The 16,477-nt window shown below is 45.2% G+C and overlaps 1 protein-coding gene across 8 annotated transcripts in view; it reads left to right on the top strand.

Moving 5' to 3' along the window:
- Positions 1-13,965, top strand: part of ADAMTS9 (ADAM metallopeptidase with thrombospondin type 1 motif 9) — a 79,854-nt gene extending 65,889 nt beyond the window's left edge. For 6 of the 8 annotated variants that reach the window (XM_039734078.1, XM_039734082.1, XM_039734079.1 and 3 more), the window contains 10 exons: positions 1,067-1,237; positions 2,695-2,889; positions 4,740-4,872; positions 5,118-5,212; positions 5,366-5,460; positions 5,555-5,688; positions 7,418-7,509; positions 8,921-9,025; positions 11,000-11,094; positions 11,394-13,965. In XM_039734078.1, the coding sequence (XP_039590012.1) occupies positions 1,067-1,237; positions 2,695-2,889; positions 4,740-4,872; positions 5,118-5,212; positions 5,366-5,460; positions 5,555-5,688; positions 7,418-7,509; positions 8,921-9,025; positions 11,000-11,089 (1,110 nt within the window). In that variant the 3' untranslated portion in view covers positions 11,090-11,094; positions 11,394-13,965. Of the gene's footprint in view, positions 1-1,066; positions 1,238-2,694; positions 2,890-4,739; positions 4,873-5,117; positions 5,213-5,365; positions 5,461-5,532; positions 5,689-7,417; positions 7,510-8,920; positions 9,026-10,999; positions 11,095-11,393 lie in introns of those variants that run through there. The other 2 variants (XR_005630404.1, XM_039734083.1) reach the window with 2 other exon arrangements.
- Positions 13,966-16,477: the final 2,512 nt, after the last annotated feature.

Here is a 16,477-nt window from a genome sequence, read left to right as displayed (position 1 = left end):
TTCTATAAAATGATTATTTTCATGCATTTTTCTCCTCGTTAATCCAGTTAGTTGAAAGTGTTAGAAGTCCATTACAGGCAATAACCAAAAGAAAATAGGGTTTTATCTAGACAGCTGCTCTTACACTGATTTATTTTGTTTTATGTGTTTTTCTAAGATGCTCTCCAAGGACAGCCTCACTCCCAGGAACACAGCCTCACAGTCAGGCTCGTTTTTCCATGACAAGCAGAGAAAGAACTGAGTCCTTGAAATCTCCAGAAGGACCTGGGGAGCAGTTGTACTTGTCTGGCATGGGTTGCCCTTAATATCAGGCAGGGCAGTGTTTAAAAGAGAATAAACCTGCAGGGCTGCCTCCACTGCAGTGGCTGTAGAGTTGTGTTTGAGCCTAGGCTGGGTGAAGCTCTGAGCAACCTGCTCTAGTGGAAGGTGTCCCTGCCCATGGCAGGGGGTTGGAATGAGATGATCTCTAAGGTCTTTTTCACCCAAATTATTCTGTGATGATTCTACGATTATTTGTGCCCCATGCCAAGGCAGAGAGCTGGGAAGGAACCCCCCCCCCGCCACCAGCCATAGCCAGAGGTGCAGCAGTGTGATTTTTGCAAGGGAGATGGTTGGGTTGTCATTCTCCAAACAGCTGTATTCATTAGGGGCTGAAATAATGGGGGTTGGCCCTCTCTCCTGGCCCAGCATGCCCAATCCTGCATTTTTTCATCCTACCACAGCTGGACCCCCACCTCTGCCCCATCCCATTATTTGCTACTGTGGTTCCTCCTCTCTCCTGGGGATGTGGGTCAGTACCTCCAGAGGTACTAAGATCTGCCCCATGCCAATATTTGCTGCTGTGGTTTCTCCTCTCTCCTGGGGATGTGGGTCAGTACCTGCAGAGGTCAGGAGCAGTTGGTCACAGGCAGCAGCATGTGGCACAGCAGGGTCCTGGTGGAAAGTCTTCCCCCAGGTGGTACCAGTAACAGCTCAGAGGGGTTGCTGGGAGGAGGGCTGGCTCTGGATGTGGCTTCATTCCCTGGAGTCCCTCGGGGTTGCCTGAGCTGGTGTTTCTTGCACGCAGTGCACGAAGACGTGCGGGGAGGCGTCGCGGTTCCGCGAGGTGCTGTGTGTGGATGAGGAGGAGCAGCTGCAGAGCAGCGGCCACTGCGAGGCCAGCAAGCGCCCGCCCGAGGTGGAGAGCTGCGGGCTGCCCCCCTGCGAGTACATCTGGATCACGGGAGAGTGGTCAGAGGTGAGGCCCCATCCCCATCCCTGCACCAGGCCATGCTCTCTCTGCACTGCCCCTGCCGAGGCATTGCAACCCCAATCAACAGTTGCTGTGGGTTTTAATTCTTATTTTTTGGTTTACTTCAGTGTGCAGTCTCCCTGTAGGATAGAAAGGAGCAGTGCTGTGGCAGACAACCAGGATATTAAAGACTAAAAGCAGCGTGCTCAGGGTCCTAGCTAATATTGTCTGGAGGCGATTTTCTTCCAAAGCACAGTGCATTCAGCAGGCACCCTCTTTGGTTTTCTGCTGGTTTATTTCATTTATTTAATTAATTGGTTCTATTCCCATCCACTCCCTGGGGGCTCTGGGGCCCTGTGAGTTGTGTAAGGGTCCAGATGTGCATCATGGGGAGAGGCAAGCCCAGAGGTGACCATGGGGGCACATCCTTCCTCAGTGCTGTCTTTGCAGGGGCAAGGACCCAGAGTGAGGGAAGGCAGGACATTCACCCTCACAGCTGGGAGGCAAGGAAAATAGATGAGTTTTCCTTGCAGCGGGCGCCGCATGCGGGAGGACTCAGGCTAATCTCAGCCTGTTTCCTTCTGCAGCCAGTGAAGGATTATTTTCCAGTTGGAGAAACAGCAGAGGGAAATGACAAGGCAGCTGCTGACACAGCACTGATTAAAGAGAAAGAACAAGAAAAGGGAAAAAAGAAAACACGGCAGGACTGAGGGGAAGGAGAGCCAAGCCACCTGAGATAGTGCAAGGAGGGAGAAACGTGGATACATGAGAATATCTCAGAGCAGCCTGGTATCCCTGAGTGGTTTCTTAAGAGAAATATTGAGCTGCCTGTCAGGCTGGAGCTCTGGCTGCTCCTTGCCCAGGCACCTTCTACCCACCCCTATTGCCTGGGAGACCACCTGGAAGCACTCAGGCCCATGAAGACAGAGAGGTGAAGAGAGCTTACAGAGCCAGAGTTTGGCTCTCCCAGGTCCCATTCAGCCCTTTGATGAGGAAGGCAGAAGTCCTGTTCATCCTCTAATGGCAATGAAAAATTTCTCATTCCTCTAGTTGCTGACAAGTGCCTGCAATTCAGGGTGAACCTTGACCATTTTCTATCTCTCTGGGAAAAAAACACCACCAAACCAAAACAACTAATAGAGGCATTTCCAAATTCCCATGGATCTTCTGCTCCTTCTTTGTGCTTGGGAAGAAATAACGTGGCCAGGAGCCAGCCTGGAGCAGGGAGTCCTGGAGCAGCTGTAGATCCAGCCCAGAGAGGAGCTGGGTGCTCAAGGATAGTGTCGGGCACCAGCCCACTTGTAGTAGCCGCTTACAATATTCATGACTGGCTTAAATAGATACCAGGGGTCCCTTGAATCAGTTTCCTGTGTTAAAAGCTGTCAGACCTGCTTTCCTCCCCTCCCATTTTGGGCAGCCTTCCTGAAGCAGGTGGTGCTCACCAGCCTCTGCTCTGCCCGCAGTGCTCCGTCACGTGCGGGAAGGGATACAGGCAGCGCCTCGTGTCCTGCAGCGAGATCTACACCGGGAAGGACCACTACGAGTATGGGTACCAGAACATGGTCAACTGTCCTGGCACACAGCCCCCCAACATCCTGCCCTGCTACCTCGGAGAGTGCCCCATCTCGGCCTCCTGGCGCGTCGGCAACTGGGGAAGCGTGAGTCAGGCAAACTTCTTTTGTGGCCAAAAAGACTGGAACAACCTGGGTTTTTTTTTAGGCACACACCGAAGGTTAGGCAGGGAATTGTTTTAGAGATGCTTAAATTAATGCATGGAGTACTCTGGTGCAGCAGCAGGCCTGGTGTGTGTAGGGCTCCATACTTCAGACTGAACCCCTGTGTATGCGGGAGTCCCAGCAGCTACTTTTAGCTACAAGTAGCTGCTGAAAATCCCATGAAAATTGGGATGTAGCCAACGCTTGTGACCCTGCTGATGGCCATGCTGAATGCTTAGTCACAGAGTGGGGTCATTGCAGAAAACAAGGGTATGAAAACCTTGTGCTGGAAGGATTGGTGGGTCACTGGCAACTGCAATTGATCCTGCTTGGCCACATGTATGAGAAAGACTTGGGAGCCAGCATTAGGCTGAAATACTGGTCATTTGAACCTTAAAATTATTTTTTTCTTGCTTTTTCCTCCCCCTCCTTCTCACAAATGCTGGGACAGGTCAGGGGAAAGAACCTGGCCTTTCTGCTAAAGTTATTTGTGTTGAGCCTCTTCTGGGACCTGAACTACAAGATCAAATTTTAGTTAAGGTGATAACATTTCACTTCTTAGGGCTTCTGACATTCTTTGAAATGTGATGTTTCTCCCATAAACTTGATTTATTAACCCAGCTCAGGCATTTGTAGGAATTTGTCAAACCTTTACAAGGCGATGAGTGGCAGGCCAAGGAGTAGAAGTTGTCACGGTAACTGGCAAAGCCATTTGAAACCTAAGTTCCTCCTGCCCCATAGGAAGCTTCAGATCCTCCCTGTGAGTCAGCACAGAGGAGTTATAGCAAACAGCTCAGCCTCAATTAATTGATATTTTCCCTCAGAATTTAAGTGCAAAATACCCAACTCATTAATCCAACTTCACTGCAATGAGCACTCATTTCAGAGAGCAAGACCTTTCTCCTCACTTTGGGCTGCTGAATGTCCCAGTGACCACCAAGTGCCATGACCCTTGTCAGCTGTGATTTTGAAAGGGATTTAATGTAAAATGTCATCACCTGTGATGGACAGAGAGAGTCCTACTCAGCGCTTCAGCTAAATTTTATGGAACTGGACTTAATAAAGAGTAAATGCCCAAAGCTGTGAATACCATGAGCCATTGAAGACCATCTTCTTCATGGTGTATTCCTTTAGAATAATAATTTCTAAATGGATGAGCAACTTCATTTTCTTTATAGCCTAACCTGGTAGCTGTGGAAAGAGCTGATTTTCATTTCTCAAGTACTCGAAAGAACAAGTTGTGGATGGAGGAGCAAGGTGCTCCCACCTCCCACAACCCACACTCAGTAGCTGGATGCTCTGCTGCTTGGTACCTCCAACAGCTTGTGCAGTTTCAGCCTTAGGATTGCCCTTAATCTGGGTGGTTTGAGGATGACCCAGTGTTTGCACAGATGTAGCCATTTTCCCAGCAGGTGAGGGGAGAGAAGATTTTAAGGCTCCATTTATTTTTTTTTTGGTGCAATTTGCATGGAAAACAACAATCTTCCTAATGTGAAAAATAAGCAATTTCACTTGAGCACATGGTTCTCTTTAACCAGCTGCCTCATCCAGCAAAGTGTGCAAACATTGAGCAAAGTATGGTAGTCTTGAAGTAATCAATGATAATAAGGAAGGGATTAATTACCAAAGGGACTACTCATTTGATTAAAATTAAGCCTGTGTTTGAACACTTCACAGGATTGGAGACTTTGCTGCTGTCTCTTGATACAAGGGAAACCATCTGTCTCTGTTCTTTCTTCTGGAGCCCATAAACCCTTGAGATAAACCAGGAATCTCTGTCTTGTGTCCCGCAGTGCTCTGTCACCTGTGGAGTTGGGGTCATGCACCGCTCAGTGCAGTGTTTGACCAACGACGACCAGGTCAGCAGCTTGTGCCATGTGGACCTGAAACCTGAAGAGAGGAGGACATGCCACAATGTCCATGACTGTAAGTCTGCAGATTTACACCTTTTTTTGCCTTTCTCATGGCTTCAGCATCTTTTCCCCTCAAACTCCTAGAGATCTGCAGTATTTCCAAGCATTGGGAGCCATCCAAGTAAGCAGTAAGACACTTCAGGGAAAGCTGTTAAAAATAAAAAAGATGTTTTGATGCTTTGGAAGCCTCAGAGTGTTCCAAAAGAAATTTTGATGTACAGTTGTTCAGTGACTACAAGTATTTCTGTTTTGTTGCAGGTGACTTACCAAGGAGTTGCAAAGATGTTAAAGATCTCAAAGGTGTCACTGAAGATGGTGAATATTTCCTGCAAGTCAAAGGAAAGACATTAAAGGTGCATTTCAGCAACAGAATGACAGTTAATGGGTTTTCTAAAGGTTCAAGGACCACCCTGCCCGTGGTCTTCACTTCCATTCTTGGATTTTCTGCCTTTGGTTGTCTCAGTGGTGCCTTTGCACATGACACAATTCTGGCTTCTCTCTCTCAGGTGTATTGCTCTGGGATGCAGACTGACAGCCCAAAGGAGTATGTGACCCTTGTAAACGGGGATGCAGAGAATTTTTCAGAGGTGTATGGATACAGGTAAGAAATCCTGTAATCGTGAACCTCACAGTGCTTTTGTTTTCCATGGCAATATTTCCTGGTCATGAGTAGAAAGGGTTTTCTTTTGATCTAGATTGCATAACCCCACCGAGTGTCCGTATAACGGGAGCAGACGAGAAGACTGCCAGTGTAGGAAAGATTACACAGCAGCTGGGTTTTCCACCTTCAGCAAAGTAAGGCTGGACCTGAACACTATGCAAATAATAAGTGAGTAAAAACAGGGCCTTGCCATTAAAAAAAATGTTTATTTTACACAAATATAGCTGTAACTACAAGCAAGCAGTAGTACTCTAGTGAGCAAGATTCTTGAGAATTCCTGTTAAAAGTTGCTTTTAGACTTGGTCACCTGTTTGCTGCTTTGCACTGGGAGACTGCAATTTGAGTACATCAGAGATGCTTGTGTTGTTTCTCTGTAAAACAGGAAAATACTAAGGCAATTCCTGTTGTATCTGCTCTGCAGAATGAGTATTTGCATGCTCCCAGCAGCCCAGTGCATTTTGTGAAGGATTTTATTTTATTTTATTTTATTTTATTTTATTTTATTTTATTTTATTTTATTTTATTTTATTTTATTTTATTTTATTTTATTTTATTTTATTTTATTTTATTTTATTTTATTTTATTTTATTTTATTTTATTTTATTTTATTTTATTTTATTTTATTTTATTTTATTTTATTTTATTTTATTTTATTTTATTTTATTTTATTTTATTTTATTTTATTTATTTTATTTTATTTTATTTTATTTTATTTGGTCCCCTCTTTTCAGAATGGACTCAGATACAAAGCCTGAGCAGGGAGGAGCTGCCCCACTCCCCTACCCCCTCCACTTTACTCAGAGAGGTGTCAGGAGATCCCAGTGCAGGGGTGGGGATGCTATTCCCAGTGGCCAGGGCAGAGAAGTCTCTCAGCAGAACCAGACCACAGGAAAATAACTTGTGTTGAGGGCTGGGGACGTGGATTTGCAATGGAGAAAGAGAATATAGCTGTGCAATAAGAGTAACACACTGTCTCTTTTGTCATTCCTGTGAGCTGGGAGCCCATCCCACCACCAGAGACCCTGTAGCATTCCATGGGGTTATGGTTTCAGTCCCCTGACTCCACTGCTATCAGTTTTCAGCAAGTGTTTTAAAATTACAACATATTGTTGGGAGTTCGTTCAGTAAATAGCTAAGTGGTTTTTTAGCAAATCAAAATCCTTCCCTGTAAAACGACTCCTTATCTGATAAGTGGGTTTTATCACTTAATTTCCAAGACCTCCCAGTCTATCAATCTGTAAAAAGCAACTAATAATCTGTAAAAGCTTCTAGGTAAAGATCTCAAAGGAACCACCCTCTGGGAATTTGATACCAGCTCCCTTTGAATTTCAAAAGGAGCTGGGCACCTACCTCTGTCAGGCAGGAGCTATCTCACATCCCCATCTAAATGAGTCTCAGTTACTTCAGATCCCTCCAGAGCAAAATACTCCAATTCCCTTTGAAAACCCGACCCCTGGGCTGGGGCAGCCAGGAGAGGAGAGATGTTGTTTGCTTTTGTTTAAAAGAGAGATTTAGAAGGTGCTGTAGCCTTTTTGAAAGTGGGGAATTTTTTGATAGCAAAATAAACTCCAAGTTAAGGGTTTGAGTCTTGTTGTTATTTATACCTTGTTCCTAAGTCACCAACAGATTTAAACTGAGCTGTAAATATTGAGTGTAAGTGTCCTGTTAAATTCAGTGTTTATGTGGTGGGAATCACATGTGGGATGAATCAGGATATTTAATATTAAAAAAATATAGTAATCTTGATATCATGAAAATATAGAAGTCTTGGCTTCCTACATTACTGTGGGAAGCCAGCTTTGGTGAATTTAAACATTAGCAAAGAGCATGCTTACATTTATTTTGTCTCTCTCCCTGCATCTTTCCTTCCATGTTATTCACCAACTCTTCTCCACAGCAACTGATTTACAGTTTGCACAGACACATGATGGACGACCTGTTCCTTATGCCACTGCTGGGGACTGCTACAGCGCTGCCAAATGCCCGCAGGTATTTGACAAGAGCATTTAACAGGAATTGGTGCCATTTGTTATGTTCAGGCCCTCTATTAATTACTGCTGACCGCAGCAGCCCAACTTCAGTGAGTGGCACGTTCTTATCTCAGCGATCTGAAACTTTTCCCGTTGTGAAGAGGGAGAAAGTGATGGAGAAAGTTCCCTTTGTGAACGGGAAGAAAGTAGTTTCTATTTTCCATGTTATCAGGCCATGGCTGCCTAAGAGACATTCCCTAAGGCCCCAGTAAAGGAGAAAAGGAAGAAGAAAGAGGCTGTGTGGGAAGAACTAGGTTGAAGACAGTCATGACTGGACTTGGTGGAAATGCTGGGCAGAGAGAGCAGCAGGGGGTAGATGCTTTTTGAAAGTCTGTAGGAGACAAATAACACTGTGTTAGGGATGGCTTGCTGCATGTTCCCAGCACACCTGCTTTTTGTGGGGCTGGGGATGGTAAGTGATCTGCTTGGATAGTCCAAGGTATTGGGTGGGCATTACTGGCAAAGGGCATGAACAGGGAGTCACAGCAGCACATGGCAGAGGGCAGACCTCTCCATCTCCCTCCCTCCCTGCCTTCAAAGCTGACACTTTCCTGCACAGCTCAGCAGCTTGGGGATTGACTCCTTACCTCAGGAATGCTCATAAATGTTAATATCCATCCACCTGACCCAGACAGTTTGCTCCTCACAGAAAATCAGCATTCCCAAGGCAGCAAGGAGCAAAGCTCACAGCCATCTGGTACTGCACGGCCGTGCTGGGCTGTGGGTCAGCCCGGGGATGTGTCCAAAGGATCCCTCCATGGGTCCAGAAATTGGCAGGACTGGAGTCTGCCATGGGGGTGAGGGGAGGGCTGGGGGGCTGAGCATTGGATGCTGGCATAGTCCTTAATTTTCCATCCATCTTTTTCATTTTGAGAAAGGGTGGAATTAAGTGTTTTAAAGAAATGGAAGAGTTTTTATTTCACTAGTCTGGGGAAAAAAAAAAAAGTGGAAAATAAGGAAAACAAGGACAAGTGTGCCCTCTCCAGTTGAGGAGGGAGCAGTGAAAGCAGCTGCAGCACATCCCTGAAATTCCTTCCCATCAGCTGCTGGAGCAGTCAGGCTCTGCAGTTGGCCATGGGAAAGCCAACAATGCCCTCAGCCGGCAGAGATGCAGCAGTGCAAAACCGGGATAAAGCTGTGAAAACCTGGGGGAAAAGGCAGTTCAAAAGCAATCTGAACCCCCTCCTCTTCAGCCACCAAGGAGAAGAAATTCCTAATGTGAGCCATGCTGTGATTTGTACAATGATCATGGTCAGAGAATGGAAAACAAGGAAAACCCTGCTGTCAAGATCCAGTTAGAAAAGTGACACTCTGGCATGCTGGGAGTCTGGAGCATGGCATTTTGGGATAACCAGGCTCTTGTTTTTTAGGGTCGCTTCAGCATAGACCTGTACGGGACAGGCCTGTCCCTAGTGGGAACAGCCAAGTGGCTCTCACAAGGGAATTACGCGGTGTCGGAAATTCAGAAATCCCCAGTAAGTTGTAATTTTAATTTTGGCTATACCTGCTCATCAGAAATTTCTAATTACCATATTGTCATTCATGGCAACATCTTCCAATAGAGACTAACAAAAAATGAACATCTGACATTAAAGTGCTGTATGTAATTGTAGTGGGGCGAGGCCCTCGCGGGTTTAGCTTGATCAGAGTTATTGCAATTAATTAGTGAGCCTGATTAACTGTGAAGCTGAAAATGCCGAGTGCTGTGGGGCAGACATATCCTTAATCAGTTGCCTGAGGTGTCCAGCATGGAGTGTGCATCACAAGGCAGGGCAGCAGGACAGGGTCAGGGCTGCAGAGCAGAGCTGGCCCTGCAGGTAGGGTCTGCTGCCAGCCAAGTGCCCTGAGTAGGAGCTGTTCCCAGCACATGGCTGATAAAGCATGGAGGATGTGGACCTTCCTGCTGGTCTGGGTTTATCTCCTTGGGAAAGTCTCCAGTCACTGGAGTGTTGCAGAGGCACCATCCCCTGTCACTGCCTGGGGCTCTGCTGGCTGGAGCCTCAGGGTAAGCCAGGCAGCCCTTCACCATCAGTCACAGCCAAATTTGTACTTGCACTGCTTAATTTGCCTGCCTGTTAACACCTCCTGCAGTCACTGTGTGCCTTCACTCTGTTGCTTCTGTGTCATCTTCTGAAATGGTAGAAACCCAGGATTGTTTTTTTGGCTGTTATTTCATGTGAGTCATCCCAATTGCCCCTGTTAAAACTCTCCAAAGGAGGTCACCATCATTTAGCAAACAACAATTGGCAAAATATCCTTTCCTGTGCCCCCAGGGCTCTGGGGAGCATGAGTCTCCTCTGTGCTGGTCTCTTAGAGGAGAATTAATGCTACAGATCTGAGCACACTAGAGGTGGAAGAGGACCAGCCCTGTATGTCAGTTCCAGCAGGTTCTTACCTATCCTCCCCATTCTAAAAGGAGAGAAGTCAGCTTTGGGGTTGCAGAAAACATCATGGCTGGCAGAATTAAAACAAACTTCAAGGAACAGGGGTGCTAAAAAATCCTCCATCACCTGCTGGCATCTGTCAAGTGCTGTTCCAAGGGCGTAATTGCCTTCAGGAGCAGAAGAAAGAATTGTGTAGTGAGAAGAGATGATAGCAGCCTGCTGCAGTCAGAGATCAATAATGTCAAGGGCAGGGTGGAGCTCGTTTAAAAATAAGTGCTTTGTGCAAGCTTGTTGTGTGCTTAAGTCCAATTTTCTGGTAATTGAGGGTTGAATTCCCCTCAAGGACTGTCTGTCCATTCTAATGACCAAGAGGAGAAAGACTCTGCAGAGGTGAGATAAGGAAGGCCAGATGGAGGTATTAATCTCCTGACCCAAGCCCAGATTGCACCCTGCTCGCTGGGCTCACCTGGAGACCAAGTCAACCTCAGGACCACTCCACACTTACCCTCCTGGCTGTGGGAAGGGGAGGAAGGTTGGCACCTCAGCAAGTGACATCACCTCACCCTATCACTTTCCCTCCTCTCTTGTCTCTGGAGGCACTCCAGGACTTTCCCTCCCAAGTGGATGTTTCCTGGCATTGCCTGCCAATACCCTTTCCATGCCCTTCCCATGCTCAGGCAGTGCTGAGCAGTTGTTACTGGCCCAGAGTGGTTTTGTTCCTGCATGAGCCAAGTTTTCTAGTCCTTCCTGTTATTCACTGTGGGGCAAACTGGAGAAAGCAGATATCCTTGAGATACCCTCCAAATGGCCTTCTCCTTGGGCAGCTTTCAATTTAATAAATCAAAACTACCCTTTCCTATTTATGTCCACCATCTGACCTGCTAGCACTAAAGAGAATTACATTTGTGTATATTTGAATACAGCAGTGATTTCACAGATTGATTTTGGCACCATTTGTTTTCTTATACACCCTGAGAACCATGGCTTGAGTAACCAGATCTGGCCCTTCTACAGCATGGAATTCCTGAGCTCTTACTGAGCTGTTATTTCTGATTCTGCCTGCAGGATGGTACCAAAGTAGTGGGAAGATGTGGTGGTTACTGTGGGAAGTGCACTCCATCATCTGGAACAGGCCTCGACATTCAGGTGTTATAGCAGTGGTGAGTTCTCAGCTGCTTCTGCATGAAGGAAAATCTGCCCCAAAATGCCCTGAAGGAGCAAATCAGGCCATGCTTGCAAAAAGACATGGAGTGCATTGGTGACAGCCACCCACGCTGCTCAGAATCCCAGTGGGATCCCCTGCTCCCCCAGTAACCCTTGTGGATTCAGCACTGTCACCTGGAAACACCTCCCCACCCTACTGGCACCCACCTTTGCTCTGCTCCTGTGCCACTTTCTCTAGTGACATGTTCCAGAGGCCAGGATGACTCTAAATGTGCACCTTTTCTGTGTTTTCCAGGTTCTCTGGGAGCAGCCAATGGAGATGAGAGATGGATGAAGGATAGTGATGCAATACCTCTGCCTTCCACTTTTATATCTGTGTATATGTGTATATAGATTGCATATTCCTAATGTACAGTATAATATTTATGTTTGGGATTATTTATTTTGATTTAATATTTTTGTACGTAAAATCATTATATTAAGGCTGCTTTTACTATTTTTATTTTTTATTGTTAAATCCTGCAGTCAAACCACTGCATTTTGCATACTCTACATTATATGTAGCATTATGACAAGTGATACTTAATTGTCACTGTATTCAGTTGTTTACTTTCAGTCAGTAATTTTCCTTCAGTTATGGGCTGCTTTGGCCCTCCACGGTGCTACACAATCTGCATAGGGGTATTTTTGGCATTTCAATCTGTCTTTATGCAAGGAAATTAGGCAAGATGTGCTTAAATTTTTATTTTTAGGGATTAGGCTGACAGCACTCAAGGAAAACATGACAATGAATACTGTGCTAGTTGCATTAGCAATCTTTATCTTTTAGGTATGTTTTGAATTTCACATGACCTCTGTGGCCAGTGCTGAAAGCCCTGGTTTGGTGCTAACATGATATTTATTAATGCTCTGTAGTTTCAGTTAATCCAGTGCCTTTATCATTGAAGAAGGGGATAAAGCAGAAAAATTGTCAGGCAATTCAAATCAATCAAGATCTACCCGAGGTTTAGGAAAATTCCTGCAGATGGATCTTCAGTTCAAGCCCCCTTATTTTAGGGTTCTGAAATGAACTCACTTTTTTTAAAAAACATATCTTTGTTTCCTAATTGCATGTGCCACTGTGCTTCCTGACTCCATCTGGAAGCGGGGTATTAACTCATCCCAGACAGGCTGATCAGGCCATATGTTTCCCTAGGCTGAGTTTTCAGAAGAGATGTAGTTTCTTACAGACTTCATTACAAAATCCTAGCATGAAGACAAAAGCATCCCTGTGGTGTTCCCTCCCCATGGGGCTGGTGAGCACTGTGGGGACAGCACACCCAGGGATGGGGACAGCACGCCCAGCCAAGCCACCCCTTCTCTTGGCCAGAGTACTCCCCTGCAGGCACTTGCAGCATTTCCCCAGCTTCCTACTCACTCCCAGACCATCTGCAAAGGGAGGCTTTGCTGCCTCCTTTCAGCAAGATCACTCTGTACCTACAGATGATTCTGCCCCCCCTTCAAAAGCAAGCTGCTTTACGCCTACTCCTGTGTTGCTTCGGATCTTCCTGGTGAGGCATCTGTGCTCCTTGCCTCTCCCCATTCCCATGTACAGCCAGACATTTGCTGTTGGCTTTGTTTTACTCCAACTGAGGAGCCATGTCCCTTAGGTGTGGTGGCTCCTGCCTGTACATAGCCCTCTGCCTGTGGCACACCACGCTTTCACAGAGCTTCCTAGCACCTGAACGGGGGTGATGTGACCAGGTTCCTTTGTTTGTAGTCTATGACTGTGTCCCTTATCTCTTTCTCCACAGCTTTACTTAGTGATAGGAAGGTGCTGCCCTTTCACCTTTTATGTCGAGGCAGCCAGGAGCACAAAGTACAAGGAAAGGAAGCTTTTCAGCACAAAATTACCAGCAGTTTGGAAAACCAAAGAGGCTTATCTGCTACTCCAGATAACTCTTTCCATTTTGGATGCAAGCAGCTACCAAACACAACCTTGGGATCTTGTGTGAGTCTTTTACAGAGCTCCCCAAAGGATGTGTAATCAGTGTGTTACAAAACAGTTGGATCAATGGTGATAAACGATCCAATCCCTGGATTCATAACCTGTGTGTGCCAGGCTGTGTTCAGCCTGTGGAGTGAAACCTGTCAGCCTGACAATCAGGGATTGACACATTCCTGTCAGCTGGGAGACACCTCACAGGTGAGCAGGGCTGTGGTATAGCCTGGAGCTGGAGAACTGGTGAAGGAAAGAGGAAAAAGGGAAAGAGAAAGAGAAAAAAGGGAAAGGGGAAAGGAGTAATAATGGAATAGTGATTTTTCTAATGATAATTGCTTATGTATAAATTCTGTAGGGGAAAAAGGGAAAATTGCACTATGAACTTCAGAAAGAAATTGTGGTGCTTTACCACTATATGTGAAGTGAAATGAAGTGAATGGCTATTTATAAAAGAAATACTATTTTGACCTGGACAAATTCATTTCTACCATATAGTTTCAAGGCAGCTAGCAGAACCTAAAAGAATACAAAATAAACTATAAGGGAAAAAAATGACAGAGCACCAATCCTGACATTCTGTAATTGTCATCATTAAATAGAGCAGATTTTGAGGATCAGAGACAATAGACATTTCTTGTTCAGGAAAGAACTCTGGGTTTTATATATCAATGCCATTATTTTTCTACAAACTGGGGTATTTTTCTGCAAGCACTTTCCTGTACAATGTTTCCTTTCTTTCTGCTTATACTCAAAAGGAAATGAGAATACCTGTATGACATGTCTGTATGGTCTTGCTGCATTTGCCATCATATTTCAATACCTGTGTCCTACAATAGAGGCAAAATACTTTGTACACAAGGGAATAATACATTTAATGGTAAACATTCTTTTCCGTGCTGGTGTTTATTTCCAAGGTTTGGGTTTGATTGTCCCATGCAAAAAGAATGAGGGATGAGAAGAATGTTGTTTATATGGAGCCCTGCCCCAAACCTGTGTTGGAGTCTGTGGACCAGGGACCACGTTGGAGAATGGCCATGACCACCCACTCATGTACTGATGGTTGGAGAGGCTGATGCTCCCAAATTTCTGCTCCAAGGTGCATAATCTACACAAGCACATCTCAGAGATGTCCCATGCATTGTTCACACGTGGCTGGTGACTGGCTGGTGCTGCCTTCAATGACCAGGGACATCCTTTGACATGGCATATAAGGGAGACAAGCAGTTCATTTTGCAAGTGTTCTTGAAGGATGAGCTGGGATAATGGGCCCGGACCACACCACTTCTAATGTTATGGAAAGAAATGTGAACAAAAAAATAATCAACTTTCCTAAATTGGAAAAATCAGTATCAGATATACAAGAAAATTCAGGCAGGAGAAATATGATTTAAAAGGAAGCAAATGTAGGGACTGGCTCCCAGGATGACAATCAAGTGTTGAAGTGTAACCAGTGTTACATCATCACTGCCCCAGATACTGCAGGTAAGAGTGAAGTTGCAGTTTCTGTCTTCCCTTATATGTTCCTCATGGTTTGTCTCAGAAAATGCTGCAGATCTCTTAGTGCTGGCAGGTCCAGCCTTTTCCAGCTTCTATTTTTTTTCAAAGGAGAGATTTTTCAAAGGAGAGAGGATTCCTCCCTCGTGCTGTCTGAAACACTGTCAAATGTAGAAAACAGAACATGCAGTGTTTCAAAAGCTCAATTCTTATTTTAAATTACCAGTCTCATAAAAATGTCTTTTCTATCATTTATCCTTAATAAATTATTACAAAGACTTTAAACGTGAGCTGCTGTGGAATTAATACACAGACCCTGAATCATAACCTTCCAGCCCTGTATAATGAAATGTCATTTTAACACTTCCAGTGCTTAGGTTCTGTGTGCTTAGTGCTGGGGTTCTATCACAATTGCAGCACTCTTCAGTCTCTTTGTGCAGCTTCAGAGACAGAGGTGATTGCTTGATCACTTTTGGCCTTCTGCCCCAATGAGGGGCACTTTTCTTCTACAGAAAATCAAACACATTTTGTTGAAGGCTGTTGGAAAGGCATGTCTCAAGGAATTAGTCCTAAATCAGGACATTTGATTCCTTTCCTCACAGCCACGCTTTGAAAATTGAAGAGAGCAGAGAAGCCTGTTCTGTTGAGTCTTTCCAACACAACTCCTCAAACAGATGATTGAGGGCTGACTCAGAAGAAAGCATTCTGTCAGGGGAAGAGCACTGAGGTGAGACAGCTCCCATTACCAGGCAAAGGCGCAGGAATTCAGCCCAACCCAGGCGTCATTAACAGCTGAAGTGGCTCAGCCCGTGCCTGAAGTTCTCCCATCGCTTGAACTCTTCAAATGGAGAACTCTTTCAACCAGGTCGTTGTCAGAGAAGTGCTTCAGTTCATCCAGCAGTCACAGCCCTTGGTAAGGGTGGTCACGTTGTGGGAGGGGATGAGTCCCTCTGCAGAACAGATTCCTGGAGGCAGCTCCGGCTTGCACTGAGCAGGAGGAGGAAGCTGATGACCGAAAGTGGTGCCTGTCAGTCTCACTCCAACATTTTCCAAGTATTTTCGCCTGTGAAGTGATCCAGGCAATTGGAATTGTAGCTTCCCAGAAGCAGATTTAGCTGACAAGTTTCTGACCTCTCTTTGCAAGAGCAAGATGAAGAATGCTAAGAAGTTATTTTCAGCCTTCACAGAAGAGTCTGAGTTTCCACTTCAAAATTGGCTTAATTTTCCAGCTATTTAATATTAGCAAATATAAGGCACAGATTTCAGGGGGGAAAAAAAAAAAAAAAAAAGCATGGTATTTTGACCTAAACCAAATGTCTTTTATAGTATATTTCCTGGGGAGGTTTCTTTTGTTTTTTTGTTCCAACTGAAAAAAAACAAAAAAAAAACCAAAAAAAAACAACCTGTGAAATTTTCCATAAAATTACTTCTGCCTCTCTCTAGTTACAAATATTATTTCTGAAGTGTTTGGAGGTGTGATCTGTTGACTGTAAATACAAAAAGATCTGATGAAGGTACCGTTTTAAGCAAGGGGAGGTAGAAATGCATTTCTCCTTTGTGACACTGATCCAGGTCCTTCAAGGTAGGATGTGAAATGCAGAGGCTGAGGCCATGCCCATCAATCCATTTCCACCAGGAAAACCTCAGTTCTGCTGGGAGCAGAATGGTTTCCACATTACATCTCCTCACAGGTTTTGGCACATGCCTGGCTCTAATGATCAGTCTGAGCCGCCAGCAACAAGATCAAGCTGCAGCTAATTAAACATGTGTTGGTAGTCAGTGTCTCCATTTCCGAAGAGACAGCATGAGGAGAAGAGCCAGAAGTCTGGAGTAATCTCTGAATACAAAACCCTTTGTATGTGGGGCAGAGGGTGCAGGGGGAGGCAGGGCTCTGATATTCTCTC

This window comes from Passer montanus, unplaced genomic scaffold (assembly GCF_014805655.1).
Source record: "Passer montanus isolate IOZ18808 unplaced genomic scaffold, ASM1480565v1 scaffold9, whole genome shotgun sequence".
In the NCBI taxonomy this organism is placed as follows: domain Eukaryota; kingdom Metazoa; phylum Chordata; class Aves; order Passeriformes; family Passeridae; genus Passer; species Passer montanus.
The sequence above is the reverse complement of the archived record's forward strand: the minus strand, read 5'-3'. Positions and strand labels throughout refer to the sequence as shown.